Source organism: Perissodus microlepis, chromosome 14 (assembly GCF_051167445.1).
Source record: "Perissodus microlepis isolate ML-2025 ecotype Zambia chromosome 14, ASM5116744v1, whole genome shotgun sequence".
NCBI classification, from domain to species: domain Eukaryota; kingdom Metazoa; phylum Chordata; class Actinopteri; order Cichliformes; family Cichlidae; genus Perissodus; species Perissodus microlepis.
The window spans coordinates 18,923,397-18,940,650 of record NC_140474.1 but is presented as its reverse complement, the minus strand read 5'-3'; the positions used below and the strand labels follow the sequence as shown (position 1 = coordinate 18,940,650).

Here is a 17,254-nt window from a genome sequence, read left to right as displayed (position 1 = left end):
CTGAACACTATTTACTGCTCTTGCTGATGCAGCTGATGTTTGCTGCAGTGTTATATGCAGTATCCCTGTTCTCAGGGATTTTTTTGATTTAAAACATCAGTGAGAGTTTTATGGTGGATGGTTCTGCTTGTGTAGCTTGAACTCAATAGGCAGCAAATGTTAGATGAGAAAATCTTGAAGTAAAGGGTGATGCTCCTCTGTGGCCTGAGTCATCTTTTCAGTAATAGATTTTATAAGCAAGTTTGGCTTTCATTGAACAAATGCAAACATGTTTCCTCTTCTCATGTCTGACTCTGTGCACACACTCTTAAACACAAGTACTTCAAGGTCTGAGTGTGCTGTTCAGCACACGTGTCACTCATTGGACTTCACTGCAGGAGGTGAGCCTCCTCGTCACACTTACGCCACATCAGCTGCCCCCAAACTAACAGGAACAATGGAAACAATGGCAGCGAGGCGTGCTGGGCCCTGATGTACAGTGCGTCTGCTTTTGCCGCCATATGTACAGAAGCTGCGGCTTCCCTGACTACAAAAGCCTTGCCATGCGTCAGGATGCTTTGTCTTTTATTCCCCTGACACTGCCCCGTGCTCCATGAAACCTTATGGAAGCTGACCCTTGACCCCTGGAAAGCGTCTACACAATGCAGGCAGAAACTCCCTTTGTTTATAAGGCTAACTTGTTAACCACTTGCTGCCTGATTAAAAACAGAGTTCCACCTGATTTCACGAAATACTGACTTGCATACTTAAAAAAATGAAGATATAACCCATTTTCAAAACTTTACACTAACAAATTATAAATAACTGAGAAGATTAAACTAAAAGAAATTGGTAGTAATAAAAAAAAAAATCTCCATGTGTAAATATGTGTACTTAACGTGGATGCATGGGAAAACAATGCAGTCCTGTTCATGTGAAGAAGTGCAAAATAAACATGCAGATGTATAATCTTACATTTTACAAGCTGTATGCATACTACACCCAAACAGGAGCATGTAGAAGCTCATGTTTCCCCCCAAAAAAAGAAAAGAAAAAGCTTAATAAACATATTCAGCATGTAGAGAAAAAGGTGTGACTTGTGTAAATGGATAAATGAGACATAGAGAGAGAGATACATGTAGCTTTGAGTAAAATAGAAAAGCAGGATATAAGAACCAGTCTATTTACAATTTAATGCTTTATTCCAGTTCAAAGTGCTTCAAAAGTGATAAACTGATAATAATAAAAAACCCAAATTGAATGAAATGAAACCATAACAAATAAATTACATTTAAAACGGCCTGTAAGTACCATAAAATTACATCAAATTAAGAATAATAAATACTTTTATCAAAGTATGAAAACATATTTTTAAAAAAAATCAGAAACACTGGTTTTTGAAGTTTACTGGTATCACATGTGTGCATTTCGTGATGCTGCAATGGGACGTCATCTGTTGTTTGACTAATGTCCTCCACAGTGAATGATTATAATAAACAATATGCTGCAGTCCGGTAAAACTTCAAGAAAAACAGTTCCCACTGTTTCACAGCACCATGCAGGTGCTTGTGTGTGCCTTTCCATTTTACCACCACACTCTGAGCCCTGCGGCAGGGCAGGTATCGATGTGGTTGCCGAGCTGGGTGGTGACAGTTGCTCAGGTGACTGAAACCAACACCCCACGGAGACAAACCGCCATCTGCGGGTGACAGAGGGAGGGAGCAGCCTGCTTTCACCAGACAGCTCCAACCTTCGGTTCGACTTCACTTACATTTACACTCTGCTCGACTCAGCAGCTACACGCAGGTGTCATGAGTGGGCATCCACAGATGCGCGTTTATGGCACCGTTCCCGCGTGTTTTCTTTATATAAGAAGCTATAATAAGGTGTTATTGGATTAGCTATGGATCGACTCGATGATTGGAGCTTCAAGTCCAAGAAAATAATGGACCTAGAGGAGGATTTCTTTTTCCACTATGGAGCGGAGGAAATGACAGATTATCAGGACCCCAGTGAACTTCTGGCTGCTTTAAAACAAAAGGAGGAAGAGGTTATTTTGGCAGCCCAGCTGGGAAACGCATTGCTCCTAGAAAACCGCCAGCTTAAGGAGCAGAGCGAAAAACTTCATGAGCAATACGCAGAGAAGCTAGAGGTAAGGAGAATCCGATTCCCTACAGGTGAACTAATAATCTAGTAGGTTTTGTAATAATCTAAAACATTCTGTGAAATGTTCGGGTTGAAGTGTTTAGAATTACGTCATGGTTGTTGCTGTTTGAAGTGGGCGGGTAAGAAGTTTTCCCGATGTCCAAAGATTGTATGCTGTTGTTTCTCTCCCAGCTTTACGCACGAAAACGCGTCAAAAGTTAAGGTGACCAACTTAAATATTCAACATTAATGACATAGAGTCACCTGAGTCATTTATTGGGACCTCCGACCGCACTATATTAACGTGTTCTCAATATTTTGGCCATCCCATGAAAAGACATTTACAATTGTAAATGGAAAAAGCAGCATAAAAAAGGCGCTGCTAAGGTGTTCCTACTAAACTGGTTGGTTTACAAAATAATGAATGCAATATGTTCTACGATAAAAAAGCTGTAACTGTATAAATAAACTATAATGTAAGCAGGCAGAAATGCTAGTGCGTTGCTAAACTTTACTAACTCTCTCTGAAGCGATCTTTTGTGTTCTCCCAGCGACTGTAAAAGTATTTCTATCTCAGCAGACCTGTCAGTACTGAAATTCCTTCTAGGTAGTCTTGCTGCATACTTGTGAGACACTTCAACTCCTCACGAGATCTCAGCAGTCAGACAGAAAATGTAGTAATAAAAGCGAACCGGTGGCATCCATGTGTTTGTCTCAGTCGACTACACCAGCACCAAATCATGTTGAGAGGCTGTGATATGAAAATATTGACCTCATTGCTTTCCCCGGGTGATGCTGATGTCTCTATCAGATGCTCGCATCAAGTCAAGTATGGCAGTCACTTAAATCACACCAAGGACCTGCACAACCCATTGAGCTAAAATAGTGCTGGATCAATCAGGTGTCATGGCAAGTTAATGCTTGGATGACTTTTCTGTTGACTGACAAACTGACTGTTCTTTTAAGCTCTAAAGGAATGGATGAAAGCAGAGTGGATGTTTTCCTCTTCTAGCTTTAATGATATCAGCTACCCTATTGTTATGGATTCAAATTACAGCTGTTGGACATTTCCTGTTATCCGTCAGAGCACTAAATGAGGTTGACAGGTGCTTGTGCTCACTCAAATGCCTTCCAACAACACTCTCACGATGCCAAACAGCTTCATTTGCTGCAGTCGTAGCTAGACAACTGAACCGTATTTACTGCTTTATATTTTAAAATCTTTGTTTTGCTACACCAACCCTAAAGATCACCTGTTAAGGCATTTATCTTTTCCACCTCCGATAGGAGCTGGAGCAGGGAAAACATGAGGTGCGACTGAAGCTGGAGCGCCACCAGTCCCAGTGGGAGAGCCAGATGGGAGACCTGGAGCGGGATGCGAGGGAGCTGAGCGCCCAGGTGGAGCAGCTTACCCGGGCGCTCAGCGAGGCTGAGAGGGACAAGAGTCGAACTCAGCTGGAGCACAACGAGAACACTCAGCGGCTCCAGGAGGAGCTCAAAGCTGTGAGTCCCACACCTGGATGGGTAGATTCATGTTTTTCATCTTTGCTCAAAAAGTAACCGAGCCTCAGTGAAACAAACACCGGCAGTAGATTCAAAGCTTCAGGCCGTCTGAGTAAAACTAGAAAGTTACTCAATCCACCCACTGAAACTCGGTGTTCCCGTGTGAACTACTCCGGTATCAGCCTGACTGTATTTGATCTAAAGCAATGCCACACTCTGAGGATATTTGAAGGCTCATAGCAAGGTCACAGCTAAAATACTTCTACTACAAATAAGTGTTTTGATAAATGAGAAAGAGAGCGATAGAGCTAGAGTCAGCTGGGAGCTGCATATCAAAACCTGAGCAGTTTCCCTCAGGCAAATCAGCAATGTCAAGTGCAGAGCAGGAGGGAAACGACATGTAAACAAGAGGGGGAGGGAAACTTCAAGCATGACTTAATTTTAAATCCAAGAGAGAGGGAGGGAAGCTTGGAAAATACCTGGAAGAAGCTTTATTCAAATTCTAGTTCAGGCAAATGAATTCAACTCATTGCCGTATAATTATTTTAGCCACTTTTTTATGTCATTGTACCTGTGAAATGTAATAGAAAAATGTCCTAAATAATCTATTAAACATATTATAGAAGCTTTTATCAGAACATTATAATCTGTTACGTTGGTTTATTCAGTAACACAAAGTTAACCTTTAACTAGTTTGACATCATAAGGACGCTGACAACATGCCGCTGACTCACGTCTTCAGGAGTTCATGAGTGTTGAAGTAAATTATTCATGATCATAAGTATCTGATCAGAAATGCAGTACACTGTACACAAAGCAGGCTGGTGACAGCTTCTTATCAGTGGAGCTGACTGGATCACACAGCTGGAGCAAACTTGAGTATTTTTCCAGGCTGAGAAAGTGAGGATTGTTTTGCTCAGCGTTGCTGTTGTGACGTGCTGCGTTCCACACGACAAACCTCTGCTCACGCAGAATGAACGGCAGACACGAGCTTGTAAGGAGTCAAGGTCCACGAAATAAGGAACTGTGAGCTTCCTTCCCCCTCTGTGGCTATACTGAAGGACTTGGTGTGTGGAAATCAGACTCCCTAGAAGTTCAGGAAAATGCCAATTTAGATAAAAGCTTGTATCTCTCTGTTTGAGCTGTTTTAGGGGAGAGGGAGGTGGAGGAAATACTTTATTGGGCTGCCCAGTGTTAGCCAAATGTAACTCTGGTCTGTGTAGTTGTAAAGCTGAGAGAAGAGACTGAATCTTAAGACGCTCCATGTCTGACAAGTCTTTGCCTGATGTGGTGAAAGATACTGCTGCTTCTGTCGGACAGCTGTCTGGTGGGGTGAGTCGTGCTGTAATTCATTGAGTTTTTGTTTCTCACAGTTTTGACTGGAAGAGCTCGGTTTATTCATGGTGTCATGTTCAGGCTTCAGTAAGCTATACAGTAGGTTTCTTCTTTTAACTTAAAAAACAAACAAACAACAAAACTCAAGGATACTTAGGAAACTTGAATATGTCAATGAGCTAATCAATTGTAGCTGCTGTATTCAGTTTATATACTTAATGTGTAATAGACAGAATTGCATTAAATTAATCAATCCCCAAGTTGGAGTATAAGAAGCCCTGCGGTACATGGGTAGATTAGCTGAACTAATCTTCAAAAAACAGAAATTACATTTTAATTTAAAAGCCGAATGGACCTGAGCTGGTTTGAGAAGAAAAGTTAACCATTAACACTGAGTAGAAATAGATAGTAAATGTTATAAAGTCATAAGAAATTGGGGGGGTTACAACCACCACTAGGGAAAATATGTATTCCCTGACTGGTTGAAAGTGGTTCTTGGAGATTCTCGGTTCTCACTGGGTGAAACTGTTGCAAAGCAAGTGTTGCACCAGAACCTCTTAGTAAGGGCTTTGTTTGCTAGCAGATTAACACAAGTGCCTGTCGTTTTTATTTTTTGTTTTTATGCTGGTCTCCAAGTACTTGTTAACTAGCCAAGTGTTTGTATAACCTGAAAAAGTGTGATGTAAACCAGAAATGGAGGAGATTCACATTCAAAGTAGAAGTTGCGGTACTGCAGTACTGCAGCCAACATGTTACAAAAAGCGCTTTTCAGTGTCAGTGTTTGTAGACAAGTCCGTCACTTCTATTCAAATTTCCACAGCAATATGCTAGCAATCAAAGTAATCACAAGGAGGCTTTTTGCCAACCAACTGGGGAAAACATGTTTGTCTAGTGACAGGTGCTTGCCAGAGGTTCACTAACTGGTCAGGAGACCTGTGTACCCTGGGGCAGTTGACAGCCATTAACTTCTAGTAACCACTTGCAACTGATTGGGGAATACTCATTTTTCCCATAATGACTGGTGGTCAACCATATTGGCAGAGCAGTCTCACTCACAGTCACCATGATTGTCACACATCCAGAATGGCCAACTTAGCTGAAAGTTAAGATAAATTATTTAAGTTGTTAATCAAAAGCATATTTATACAATTAAAATGGTTTGTTCTAATTGTAGATAAACATTTAAAATGGTAACTTAGGAGTGTAGAGAAAGAAATGTATATGTATAATTTTTGTATGAAACTATAAGCTAAAAAGCCCCTGAAATGAATTAAATTGTTAGCTAAAAATGAAAAATTGTTATCAAAAGCATGGGTAAGCATTTGAAGTGGGTAGCTAAAAGTGTAGATAAACAGTTAACTGATTAGTCAGGAATGTAGTTTTTTTTTTAATTAATTATTAGCTTAAAGTATAAAGAATTAAAATTATTAGCCATGTTGGTGGCAGTCATTGAAAAATATAGATAAAAAATATAAACTCTTAGCTAAAACTCCTTATAAACAGTTAAAAATTAAATGATGTTTAAAAGACAGATGCATTCATAAATAAAAATCTAGCTGAAAGTACAAGCTAAAAACTTTCCCTTAAAACTAGCTAAAATGTAAAAATATAGATAAACAGTTGCAAATGGAGTTATCAGCTCTCAGAAAATGAAAATGTGATGAAAAAACGATTTTGCTAAATTGTTAGATAAAACCTTAAAATGTATATAAATAGTTAAAATCATTAGCTGTATGGCTAGCAGCCATCAAAAAGCGAGTTATGGACTAAAAGCTAATACCTAGATAACCAGTTTAGGTGCTTCACTAACCATAACAGATAAATGGTAAAATGAAGCGAAAGTTTCTCACAGATTAAAACATAATCTGCTAATTATGAAACAGTAAGTAGACCATGACAGGAATCTGGAGGAGGATATAAACTGAAACCAGAGAGAAAAAGAATTTTCCAACAACATGAAAAGATTTGCTGTGAACTTCTGTCCTGGTGCACATGAGGAAGCAGCTGCATTAAAAACAATACTGATGCGTGCCAAATTGTCACACAGTGCAGACTGTTAAAACAGGAGCTCCGGAGCAGAAGCAAAGTGTTGAAAATCTCAGGGAGAGGTGACTGATGTCAGGGTGTTTTCTTACAAACCATTGCTGCAACTGTAAACCAGGCTGAAAAGACTTTGGTCAAACATGAATCACTCTCTATGTTCGTTTGTTAATTTGTCACTGGAGTTTCCTGACAGTCTCATACAAGGAAAACCACAGTTTACCGTCTGAAGAAAAACATTAAGTGTGACTGTAAGGAAATGAGATAATTGCATATAGTGAAAGTAAAAACATTTTAGTATTTTGCTGATTTTGGCTGAAGTCTTAGAGTCTTAGAAAACTGAATATAAACACATCTACTAGATAAGAAACACCAGACTGGAATGGGAGTATGATTACTGGATGATGAGCTGGAAATGCTGATAGTTTCCTGCATGTTTTCATGCGTCATTCGTTTCAATTTTTTTTAAAAACAAACAACAAAACTCAGTAAGTTTAGGACTTTGCTATGAACTTATTTCAGGTAGACCTGACTTACTGTTGGGGATATTATGAGCTGACACTGGCCAATAATAGACAGATTGTACACAACCAGATTGTACTGGTTGTGGGATTTATTTGCCTCATGACTGGTAATAGCCCAAGGCAAATAGGATGACTTACTGATGCCAGCGATAAGTGTTTGTGTATTTATATAGTTGTTATGGATATACACTTTTTAAAATACTTTTTAACATATTATTATTTAAAGAAGGTTTCTGTTCATTTCACTTTAGTTTTTATTGTTTGGTTTCACTTAAGTGCATACATACAGAATATTGAATAACTTGTATCCAAAAAGAGTTAAGACCATTGCAGACAGGTGTTTCTAATTTTTTGGTCACTCTGTTGATATCTTGTTTTCTGTCAGGTTAACCGATGCAGATCACATTACCTTTTTCACTTCCTGCTTCCTACTCAGGGTCACATATCACTCACACCGGTAGCGTTTTATTGGGCAGCTGTGACGAATCCCTCACTGTGTACATTGTTTAAGACAAGCCCCCGTAACCTCGGTCAGCATCACCAAGCTCACAGACAAAAAAGGAAAACACAATATACATTACAGAGAGATATAAATCTTTCATTTTGTTCTTTGATGTTGCACCAACGTTCCTTTATCCCAGGGGAAAGCCATCTTTTCTCTGTGCCCCCCAAGGGGCTTGGTTATAGCTGTGGAAGCCAGCTGTTGGATACTTCAGCGTGTGGACTCATGAAGGCGTGGAGGAGGGGGGGGCGAGGAGTGTCCTCCGTCCCCTCCTCGTTTTGGTGGATCTCAGTGAGTCGGTGCCTCTATTGTGGAAGAGGCCCATACTGAAATGTTCATTTTTAAACCCAGACTTCTTCTCTTCTCACTGTGTCTGCTTGCTTTTTGTTTTTATCCTTTATTCACTCACACAGACACACGCTTCCCTCTACTTATGTCCCACAAACCTGCCTCACATCCTCCATACTTTCAAGCTCTTCCCTCCAGCTTTTACTCTGGTGATTTCCGAGTTCACCATTGTTGTTTAATGTGGCATGATGATGTCACCACCAAGATCAAGATGCCCTCTGCTCCATCTGCCGTAGAGGCCGGCCTTTCATTTTGTATTATGTGGCATTGATTGGACCTGACAGGGCCCCGCCGAACTGCTGAGTAAGGGGAAATGAGGGTCCCAGTCCAGGACAAGGGAGGGCAGAAGGGGGGGCCTTTCACAGGGCCTGTAGGCACAGCAGCTTCCCAAATTTTTAATGTTGCCCAATCTTTTGTGTTTGAATCAGCTTTCAAGTTTTCCAATATTCAGTGTTTTATGGCTAAAGCTGAAAATGGGGAAAAATGAATGAATCACTCATGCTGTTAGCTTTTACATCTGTCCTGTTTTTGACCCAGGTTTTGGAAGCACTGCAGGCTATCAGGAAAACCAATAAGCAACCACATTTAAATTTAGTCAACTAATCCCCAGCTTCTTCTCATCTCAGCTTTAGCCAAGACTTTTATTTTCTTAAAGCTCAGGCTACAGGCAGGCTTCATTTTGGATTTTCACTTTAACTGATACGCGTGTGTGACGCCAGTCTCTGGCTGAGATCTTTTTAACCCTCTCCATATTTCTCATTTCATTTGTTCCCTTTGTGACTCTCCTGCGTTCGTGTTCTCTTTCTTCTGTGCACGTGTAGGCGATGGAGGTGGAGAGAGCCATATCCACTGAGCTGCAGGCTCTGAAACAGGAGCTGCAACAAAAAGGAAGTCACAACAGGCAGCAGGACAAGGAGCTGATGAGTGCCATGAGAGAGCAGGCAAGTACTCTAATGCACATGTGCGGCCGTTACTGTGACTTTACAGAGGTGTAGCTTCATATTTATGCTAAAATATGGTCTTCTTCTTGTAGCATATCATATTTTTGTATCAATTTTTTCTCAAATTCCTTTCTAATAATTACTTTGCATCAGTGAAGCAAGTAGTAAATGAACTTTTATCTCTTCATGTCAGGCCCATACCTGCTGGTCATGTTTAGACCTACATGGTTCTTAAAATAACGTCTTCTAAGTAATGTTTTAAGCAAAGTAAAATGGCAAATAAACAGTCTGTCTAAAAAGTGATCTTTTCTAATACATTATGCGTTTTATTTCATGCAATGGATGTGGTGGTTACATAAAACAGAAGAATAATGAAAAAGTCCTGGACAACCAGCAGCAGAAACTGGGGGAAGAAAGTACTAAAACAACACTTTATTTTGTGCCAATGGTTTGATTAAAGGTTTTTTAAAAGGAATATCTGTTTTGAAATGACTTTTGAAATTGTGACGAGCAAGTTCACCTTCTTTTTTGGATGTACTCCTGAATAGGATAAATACAGTCAGACAGATTCTCGGTAAATCATCCTTTTCTCGATAAATTGTTCATTTCCGAAAATGAGAAAACAGATAGCCTTCCAAGTAAAAGTAGAAAGGTTCAAATATCAGCTTCATTCCTCCTGTTAGTGGATTGTTTTGTTGTGATGCAAGGGAGTGGTGTGAGTTAGTGAGAATTTTCCTCCCTGAGGGGAAAAAAATAACTTTGTTATCTGTGTTTCTGCTTGTTTTTCCAGGTGTTGCGTCTCTCACAGAAGGAACAGGTGCTGGAGCAACGATTGGAGAGCGTTTGTCAAGAAAACGAAGAACTGAGGGCGAGTTTGGCCTCTTTGGACGCACGCTTGGCTCTGCACGACCAACTCGACGAGCAGCACAGCCAGCAGGTACAAACATGAATACAGTACAGCGCAGGCAAGACTGTCATTCGATCTCCATAGTACATAAGCAATCTGATTAGAGCTCATTGTGGCAGCAAAACCGCATCAAGTGGTTAGTGCGTGACTAAAAGAACCACAATGACAAAGATTTTCTGCTCCCTCTCTGCCAGCCTGGGTTTCGGTGGGATTGTGGAAAGTACCGCTAAACAATCACCTCACTCCCGTCACTGTATCTCTCACCCGCAACTCTGGATTCCACTCGTGTTCGTTTAGTTTCATGTTTGGCTTTAGGCTGGAATCTGGCATGTCAGGATTTCTTTCTCTTGTTGGTACAGTCTGCTTACACGAGTCTCCTATTACAGCTCCTTCCAGAGCTCATTTGACTCTTAGGCTAAAAGCGGGGATCTGTGTAATCTAGCAGGATTCATAATGTGATTTTTATCGTAGCTTCTTCATCTGTCGGACGTGTTATCCTTGTCACATTTCTGTTTTCGTTCATGTGTGCATGTGCCTCTCGCTCTCTGTGCTTTTCAGCTTGCCGAGGCGCGGCAAGAGGTGGAGGCTGCACGGGGTCATTCACAGCAGCTGCAGGCCCAGGTGGAGGAGCTTCAGGAGGAGGTGTCCCTGCAGGAAGCCAGGAGCTACGGCGACACTTCCCTGCTGTCTGAGCTGGAAAGTAGCCTGGAGATAACAGGCCTCGGAGTCAGCAAAGAAGAGGTAGGTTTACTGATTAACACAGTCAAAGCATATTGTTTTATAAAAAAAACATCCAAAACATGCCTCATGTGGCTGATTGAAGTATTTCAATTTAATTTAAAAATATAAAGTTCACTGTGAATAAGAGTAAAGCTAATGGTAAGATGTCTCATGACCTTATACATAAGCATCACTCCACTTAGAAGGAGTGATGAGGGAGAAAGGAATGCAGGGGGGCGCATGTAGATGCACAACATCATTGTAATCAAGTGCAGGTGATCTTAAAACTAGGAGAGAGACAATTTTACTGTCTGTGTTAGCCTCACATAAACAATCCTGCTCCTTTAATACTTATTTGAGCACCGATTATCTGTCAGTCCACAGCTTTGAAGAGTTAACGTCTTAAATTTTCTCCTGTTTGAATGATGATTGGTAGAAACTGCAGTCCCAAACTGTTCTCAAGTTTACTAATTTGTGCCCCCGAAGCAGTAAGAATAATTTATCATTTATTCTTCTGTATTTGTATTGTTGGTATTTTAGTATCTCTGGGTGCAATAAGCATGACTTTTCTTCAACGTTGATTTTTTGCAACATTGTGATGTGTTATCCTGTATCAGTGTTATGATCTAAAATTATACGTACTGTAAAGCGCAAACACACAAAAAAGTACTAGGAAAAAAAAGCAAAATTCCTCTTATAGCACTAATGTGAATGCTGTCGAGTCACTGCAAGACAAAATTGGAAAAACACCCAAACAGCTCTGTGTAGGAACAGCTGCACACTATCTCCATACTGTGGTTGGCTTTTGCTGCAGTGGGCCCGCAATGATTCACAGGTCACGTACGTTTTGAGGGGAAACTGTGTTCCTGTGATGACTGGAAATGAAATGATCAAGTCGTCTTTCTTGAGAATGAGATCGCACATTTATAGCAGTAGAGATACATCATTTATACTCTGAATTTTGGAAAGCGTTTGAAAATGTTGTAGCAAAAGCATGGTAGCTGTCTCTACAGAGAGGGACGCCATGCAGGAACATGTTGTGTGAGTTCTTGGTGACAGTGTGACAGCGTGTTTGCTGTCAGGACACATTTTGTGAGGAGAAGGCGTGAAGCTCCTGATTGTACAGAGTGAAGTCCTGGACGAGGACTTGTGCAGAAGTCACGTGTTGGAGTTGTGTCTGGGAGAGAGCAGAAAACGTCTTCTCACCGTCCGTGTGTCTGCTGTTATTGTTGTGTTGCAGCAGGAAAAAGTAATGTGTTGCTGCACTCGTGAGTCACATTTCCTGTTTGTCATTACCACATTGTCGGAGACTTTCCACATTGTTGTCACATGTGGGGTATATGATGGCAATACCTCACTAAAACATAAAGCTCATTATTTTTGTGGCAGCCACAATTACTGTTCAATTTTTAAGCATTTTTTTTACTCAGGCTGATTTTATTGTCTCTTAAATATAGAACTTTCTCAGAGTCAGGGGTGTTAAAACTTATGCAAACAACTGTGACTGTTTATCACCTGAAACTGTTCCTGTATAGTTATTTTTGTTATGATCAGATAAGCACTGTCACGTGATACACATGACTCAGGTAAGTTAAATATGCCCATGAGGTAATGCTGACTCCTCCAGTCGTATAAATACATGATGTCATTCAAGACATGTGAAAAGAAGATGGGGAATGCTCGCAGGAACAGAGAAGAAGATGGGGAATGCTCGCAGGAACAGAGAAGAAGAAATAACTTGTATAACACACAGAAATTCCTTTTAATATGCTGTTAGGTCCAAAGCAGTAGGGTGAATGTGAAATGTAAAGCATACTGTAGAAGCAACCAAGAGTTTCTCAAGGAAAAGAAATGGGATATACTTCAATGGCCAAGTCAGTCGCCTGATCTCCAGGCGACTGATTAAAATCCTTTGCAGCCAGACTTCCCTGACTGCAAAGGATTTTATGAAAAAGTCTGTAATTCCTAAGCAGTTAATTCAGTTAACTGAAAGTCTGCTTTTCAATCACATCTTGATTGCTTAATTTAAAATCCATTGTGATGGTGTGGTAAGGCAAAGAGTTTATGGACCTAACTGTAGGTCAGAATTCGAGCAGCATCCTCCAGGCTATGTAACTTTTGTTGCACGTTTAATATTTTGGTTCATGTGTTAATGCGGCTGACACTATTTTGAAAGTCACAGCAAGCACATATCAACACGTTTCTTCCTTATAGTTAACGCAAGAAATGGGGTCCATCCTTCAGTTACTCCTCCCGCTGACCCAGGAGCTGAACGGCTCAGAGCAGTCAGAGGTCGCCGATCAGCAGGAAGACCTGAAGGCCATGTTGCATTGGCTGAAGGGCGTGGCTCAAACTCTTTCACAGGCATCCAGGCCACAGGTGAGCTGCGCACACACGAACAGCAAATGGGGCAGGGAGAGGAAATGCGAACAAAAGGCTGACCTTGTTGTTTGAAACATGAGAAGGACGGGAATAGTACACTGTAGGTTTTGTCATGTCCTCGAATCATAAAGAAATGTACACAAAACAATCTGAAGTTCTGACGTCTAAGAAACACAGGGCTGTACCAACACGGCAGAGCGCATTTATTGCTTTTCAAACACACAACTTACAGGTGAGAGATGCGACGTTTAACACTCCAACAGTGCATCTCTTTCTGTTGTACGATGAGAGACAATTGTACTGAAAGCAGAGTTATTTCCTTACTTTGTTTTTTCTTTGCTAGAGGTTGGACGCAGATGCAGGAAAAGCATAAATCATAGATCCAGAAAGCAGCCTGCTCACATACTATAGCAGTCCAACCTATCTACCCCCTAGTGGCTGTTTGAGGCACCACAGGGTGTTCACACAGGACAGATTGCTTTGCGCGAGCATTTACAATAGTCCAGTTGTGTCTTGTGGCATTTATCTTACATTCAGAGCAGTAACATGAGTCTGTCAGTGTAACTAAAGGGGCCAGCCTCACCCCTTCCTCCGCGAGTGCACCTCCACAAGTAGGCCAACGCCACAGAAAGTCCTTTTGATGCACACACCGCTGACACCTGATCTCTCTGTTAATGCCTCTGTCCCAGGAGCTGAATCAGGGTTTTGTCGAAACGACGGGTGACGAGAGTGGGAATCTGAGCACGACACAGGAGCTGAGAGATCAGGTAACCGAGGGATGAACAGACCCGTCCGTCAAAGAGGGACAGCACCTGTTGTATGACAAAAAGGTTGCACCAGTGCTGACCCTACTGATCTTGATGCGGTATCTAAATTCAGAGATATTTGTGTGCCTCAGAATTGCATTTGACAAGCAGATAAACATTCATTATGTAGTATTTTATACTGTGGTCTAAAGAGCTCTTATCGTCTTCCTGCAGAACGTGCAGCTGCAGCAAGAAAATGCTGAACTGATGCAGAAGCTGCAGAGCGTTCAAGATCAAACTGAAGTTGTCCAACAGGCCATCAAAGACCGAGATGAAGCTATTGCGAAGTAAGTAATGAGTTTATTTATCCAATTCAAGTGAGAAAGTTCAAGCTTTCCAGATTACATGTGTTATATTTTTAAAACTGAAAAACACTAATTCCTAGTTCCCGAGCATGGCTCAGCCCTGAGTTTTAACTTGTTATGGGTGTTAAAATCCTTACTTTAAAGATCTTTGTGTGACTTCTTTGCAGGAAAAACCGAATGGAAGAAGAGCTGGTGAGAAGTAAAAACGATATGATGTCTCTCAACAACCAGTTACTGGAAGCCATCCAACGCAAACTGGAGCTATCACAGGAGCTGGAGGCCTGGCAGGTAAACCACTCACTTTTCTCTGTAGACCTCCAGTCTAATGAGCTTTCTCGCATCACTTTGTCACACTGACCTATCATCTCGTAGCCTGTTTGCAGGGCCTTCTGCTTCAGCACATTCTTATTACGTTTAATCACCTGCATCGCTGATGGGAAGGCCACATTTTCAGAGGCACTGCCTGTGTTTGAGATTGATGTATCAGTCTGAGATTCTAGAGTAGAAAGTCAGAGACAGGCGCCATCATAAATCTCCATGTCCTGACAGTTTGGAGGGGTAAGAGCGGCATGTGTCTCTGAGCCCTTCTGCTGCTGAGTAATTATGCCAAGCTGAGCCATCTGCCTCAGTGTCTGAACCTTCATGCTCTGATGAAGATAATACAGATAATATTTAGAGCAAACCACTGATTCACTTCTTTAAATACTGTGTTTATGAGCAACCACAAGATGTTCTTCTGTAAAAACATATAAATTATAAAAAAATAAAGTAATGTAAGATTAATATAAATGATTATTTAATACAAAAGTCATGCAAAGAAAAGGTTATTTACTCAAACGGAAGTAAGACCGTTTGAGTAAATAAAAGTGACCGGTCATAGGCACTGACCGGTCACTTTATTGGACCAGTTTTGCCTTCAGAACTTCATAGATTTAATGAATCTGAACGCTGACAAGGAAGGTGTTTTATAACCTCTTTTTACTGTTATGAACAAATATGCCTAGAAGCACATTGTCTCAATCCATCTCCCAATGGTTTGATTTCAAGACTGTGATCAATAGCTTTAAACCAGTATAGTTTTTCTTTTTCCTCCTCCTCCGGCTGCTGCTGCGACTCCTAAAGGGAGCAGGTCATCTGCCTCCGTCTCACCCTATCCCCAGCTTCCTCCTCTGTCACACCACCCCTCTGCATGTCATCCTTTACCACAGGGGTGGGGAAACTCCAGGCTTCAAGGGCCGGTGTCCTGCAGGTTTTAGATGTATCTTTGATCCAACACAGCTGATTTAAATGGCTAAATTATGTCCTCAACATGTCTTGAAGTTCTTCAGAGGCCTGGTAATAAACTAATCATTTGATTCAGGTATGTTGACCCAGGGTGATATCTAAAACCTGCAGCACACCGGCCGCTGCTTTACCACATCAATGAATCTTCTGAGGTCTTCCTCTTTTCCTCCTGCCTGGCAGCTCCATGTTTTTTAAAGAGTCAGTACTTTGTTGGTTTTCTCGTGGGACTTAATGATAACTAGTTTGCTTCTTTAATACTACGACTCTAGTACTAACATGTTATCTTTGCCAATCATGGGATACCAGACTGAGTCCCGGCTCCTAAGTCTTGCTGCTCAATTCCTCTTCCTCCCCACCTTTCACCAGGATGACATCCAGATCTTCATCAACCAGCAGCTCAAGTCCCAGCAGCAGTTGGAGCAGCCTCAGAAGAAGCCTGCCTCCAACAACAGCATGTCATTCTTTCGCAGACCCAGCAGAACGGCTTCATCTTGGTCACGCCAGTCGTCGGCCTCCTCCTGGAATTCAGGCTGCGATCAGGACAAAAACCAGTCCCCGTGGAGGGACTGGTTAAGGCGGGGCAAAGGGGTGCAGTACAGCAAATAGTGAACACTAAGTGCTAGAACACTACTGGACGACTGTGGAGCAGATGCACCAAGAGAAAAGGTCAAAGGGAACTCACTAGTGGGGCTTCTTGTACATCATGTGAAGGAGAAAAAAAGCCATGAAGACAAAAGGAGCCACTGCAAACAAAGACTGAAACACATTTCACTGAGAGGCTGAGGCTTCTCAAGACGAAGACTGTGACAACATTTTTACAGAATTACAATTGAAGGTTTAACTGTAAATATCGCACCCTATTTTGTAAAATGGTGAATAAGTAGCTCAGTGGAAAGTATTTAAGATTTAACACATCAAAGAGAAGGATGCTCATGAAGTAAGTGATTAAACACTACATTTTTCGTTGTACTAAATTTGTCCTTATCATGTTGGATATAAGAAGTTATGTTTGTTTTTGGGGGGTTTTTATTGTCTATGTTGCTAAATGTGTTTGAGAAACGCTGTATGTTTTCTTGAACATGAAGAAATCTGTTATTTTTATAATTTTGTTCTCATAGTTTCAGTTATAAATCAAACATGTTGTCTGGACATTGATATGGTCTGTGGACAGCAGAAACTCTATTTTATGTTAAGCACTGTTCAGTATTGAAGCTGCTTTGTACAAACTGACCAAGTCTGGAAGGACTGACAGAAAGTTTCATAAAACATTAAATGATCCTCAGTCAGGTCTCATTTTTTGCCACTGTTTGTCTTCAAAACTCTCCATGATGAGTTTAAAAGTTATTTACTGAAGATATTCTGGCTTTAATAGGGGAAAAGATGCAAGATTGAAGACAATACACAAATATGGAGATGGGGTAATCTGTCAGGAATTAAAGGAGGCTACATTGAAAGAAATGAAAACGATCAACCTGCAGAGGGCTGAAGTCAAATGTAGCAGCTTACAGTATGTCCAAGGATTTCATCCTGATA

The 17,254-nt window shown here is 41.1% G+C and overlaps 1 protein-coding gene across 1 annotated transcript; it reads left to right on the top strand.

The window, feature by feature from the left end:
* The first annotated feature begins 1,615 nt into the window (after positions 1–1,615).
* Positions 1,616–17,014, top strand: LOC146373815 (BICD family-like cargo adapter 1). The gene is made up of 10 exons (XM_084951271.1): positions 1,616–2,131; positions 3,412–3,627; positions 9,198–9,317; positions 10,108–10,254; positions 10,783–10,965; positions 13,159–13,323; positions 14,016–14,093; positions 14,307–14,419; positions 14,605–14,725; positions 16,088–17,014. The coding sequence occupies exons 1-10, from the start codon at positions 1,883–1,885 to the stop codon at positions 16,325–16,327; spliced, it is 1,632 nt and encodes a 543-aa protein (XP_084807397.1). The 5' UTR covers positions 1,616–1,882; the 3' UTR covers positions 16,328–17,014.
* The last annotated feature ends 240 nt before the right edge of the window (positions 17,015–17,254 follow it).

Coding starts and splice junctions, on each gene's coding strand:
- LOC146373815 (XM_084951271.1), top strand. CDS start 1,883: ATGGATCGACTCGATGATTGGAGCTTCAAGTCCAAGAAAATAATGGAC. Junction 2,132..3,411: donor AATACGCAGAGAAGCTAGAG/GTAAGGAGAATC, acceptor CACCTCCGATAG/GAGCTGGAGCAGGGAAAACA. Junction 14,094..14,306: donor CACAGGAGCTGAGAGATCAG/GTAACCGAGGGA, acceptor GTCTTCCTGCAG/AACGTGCAGCTGCAGCAAGA.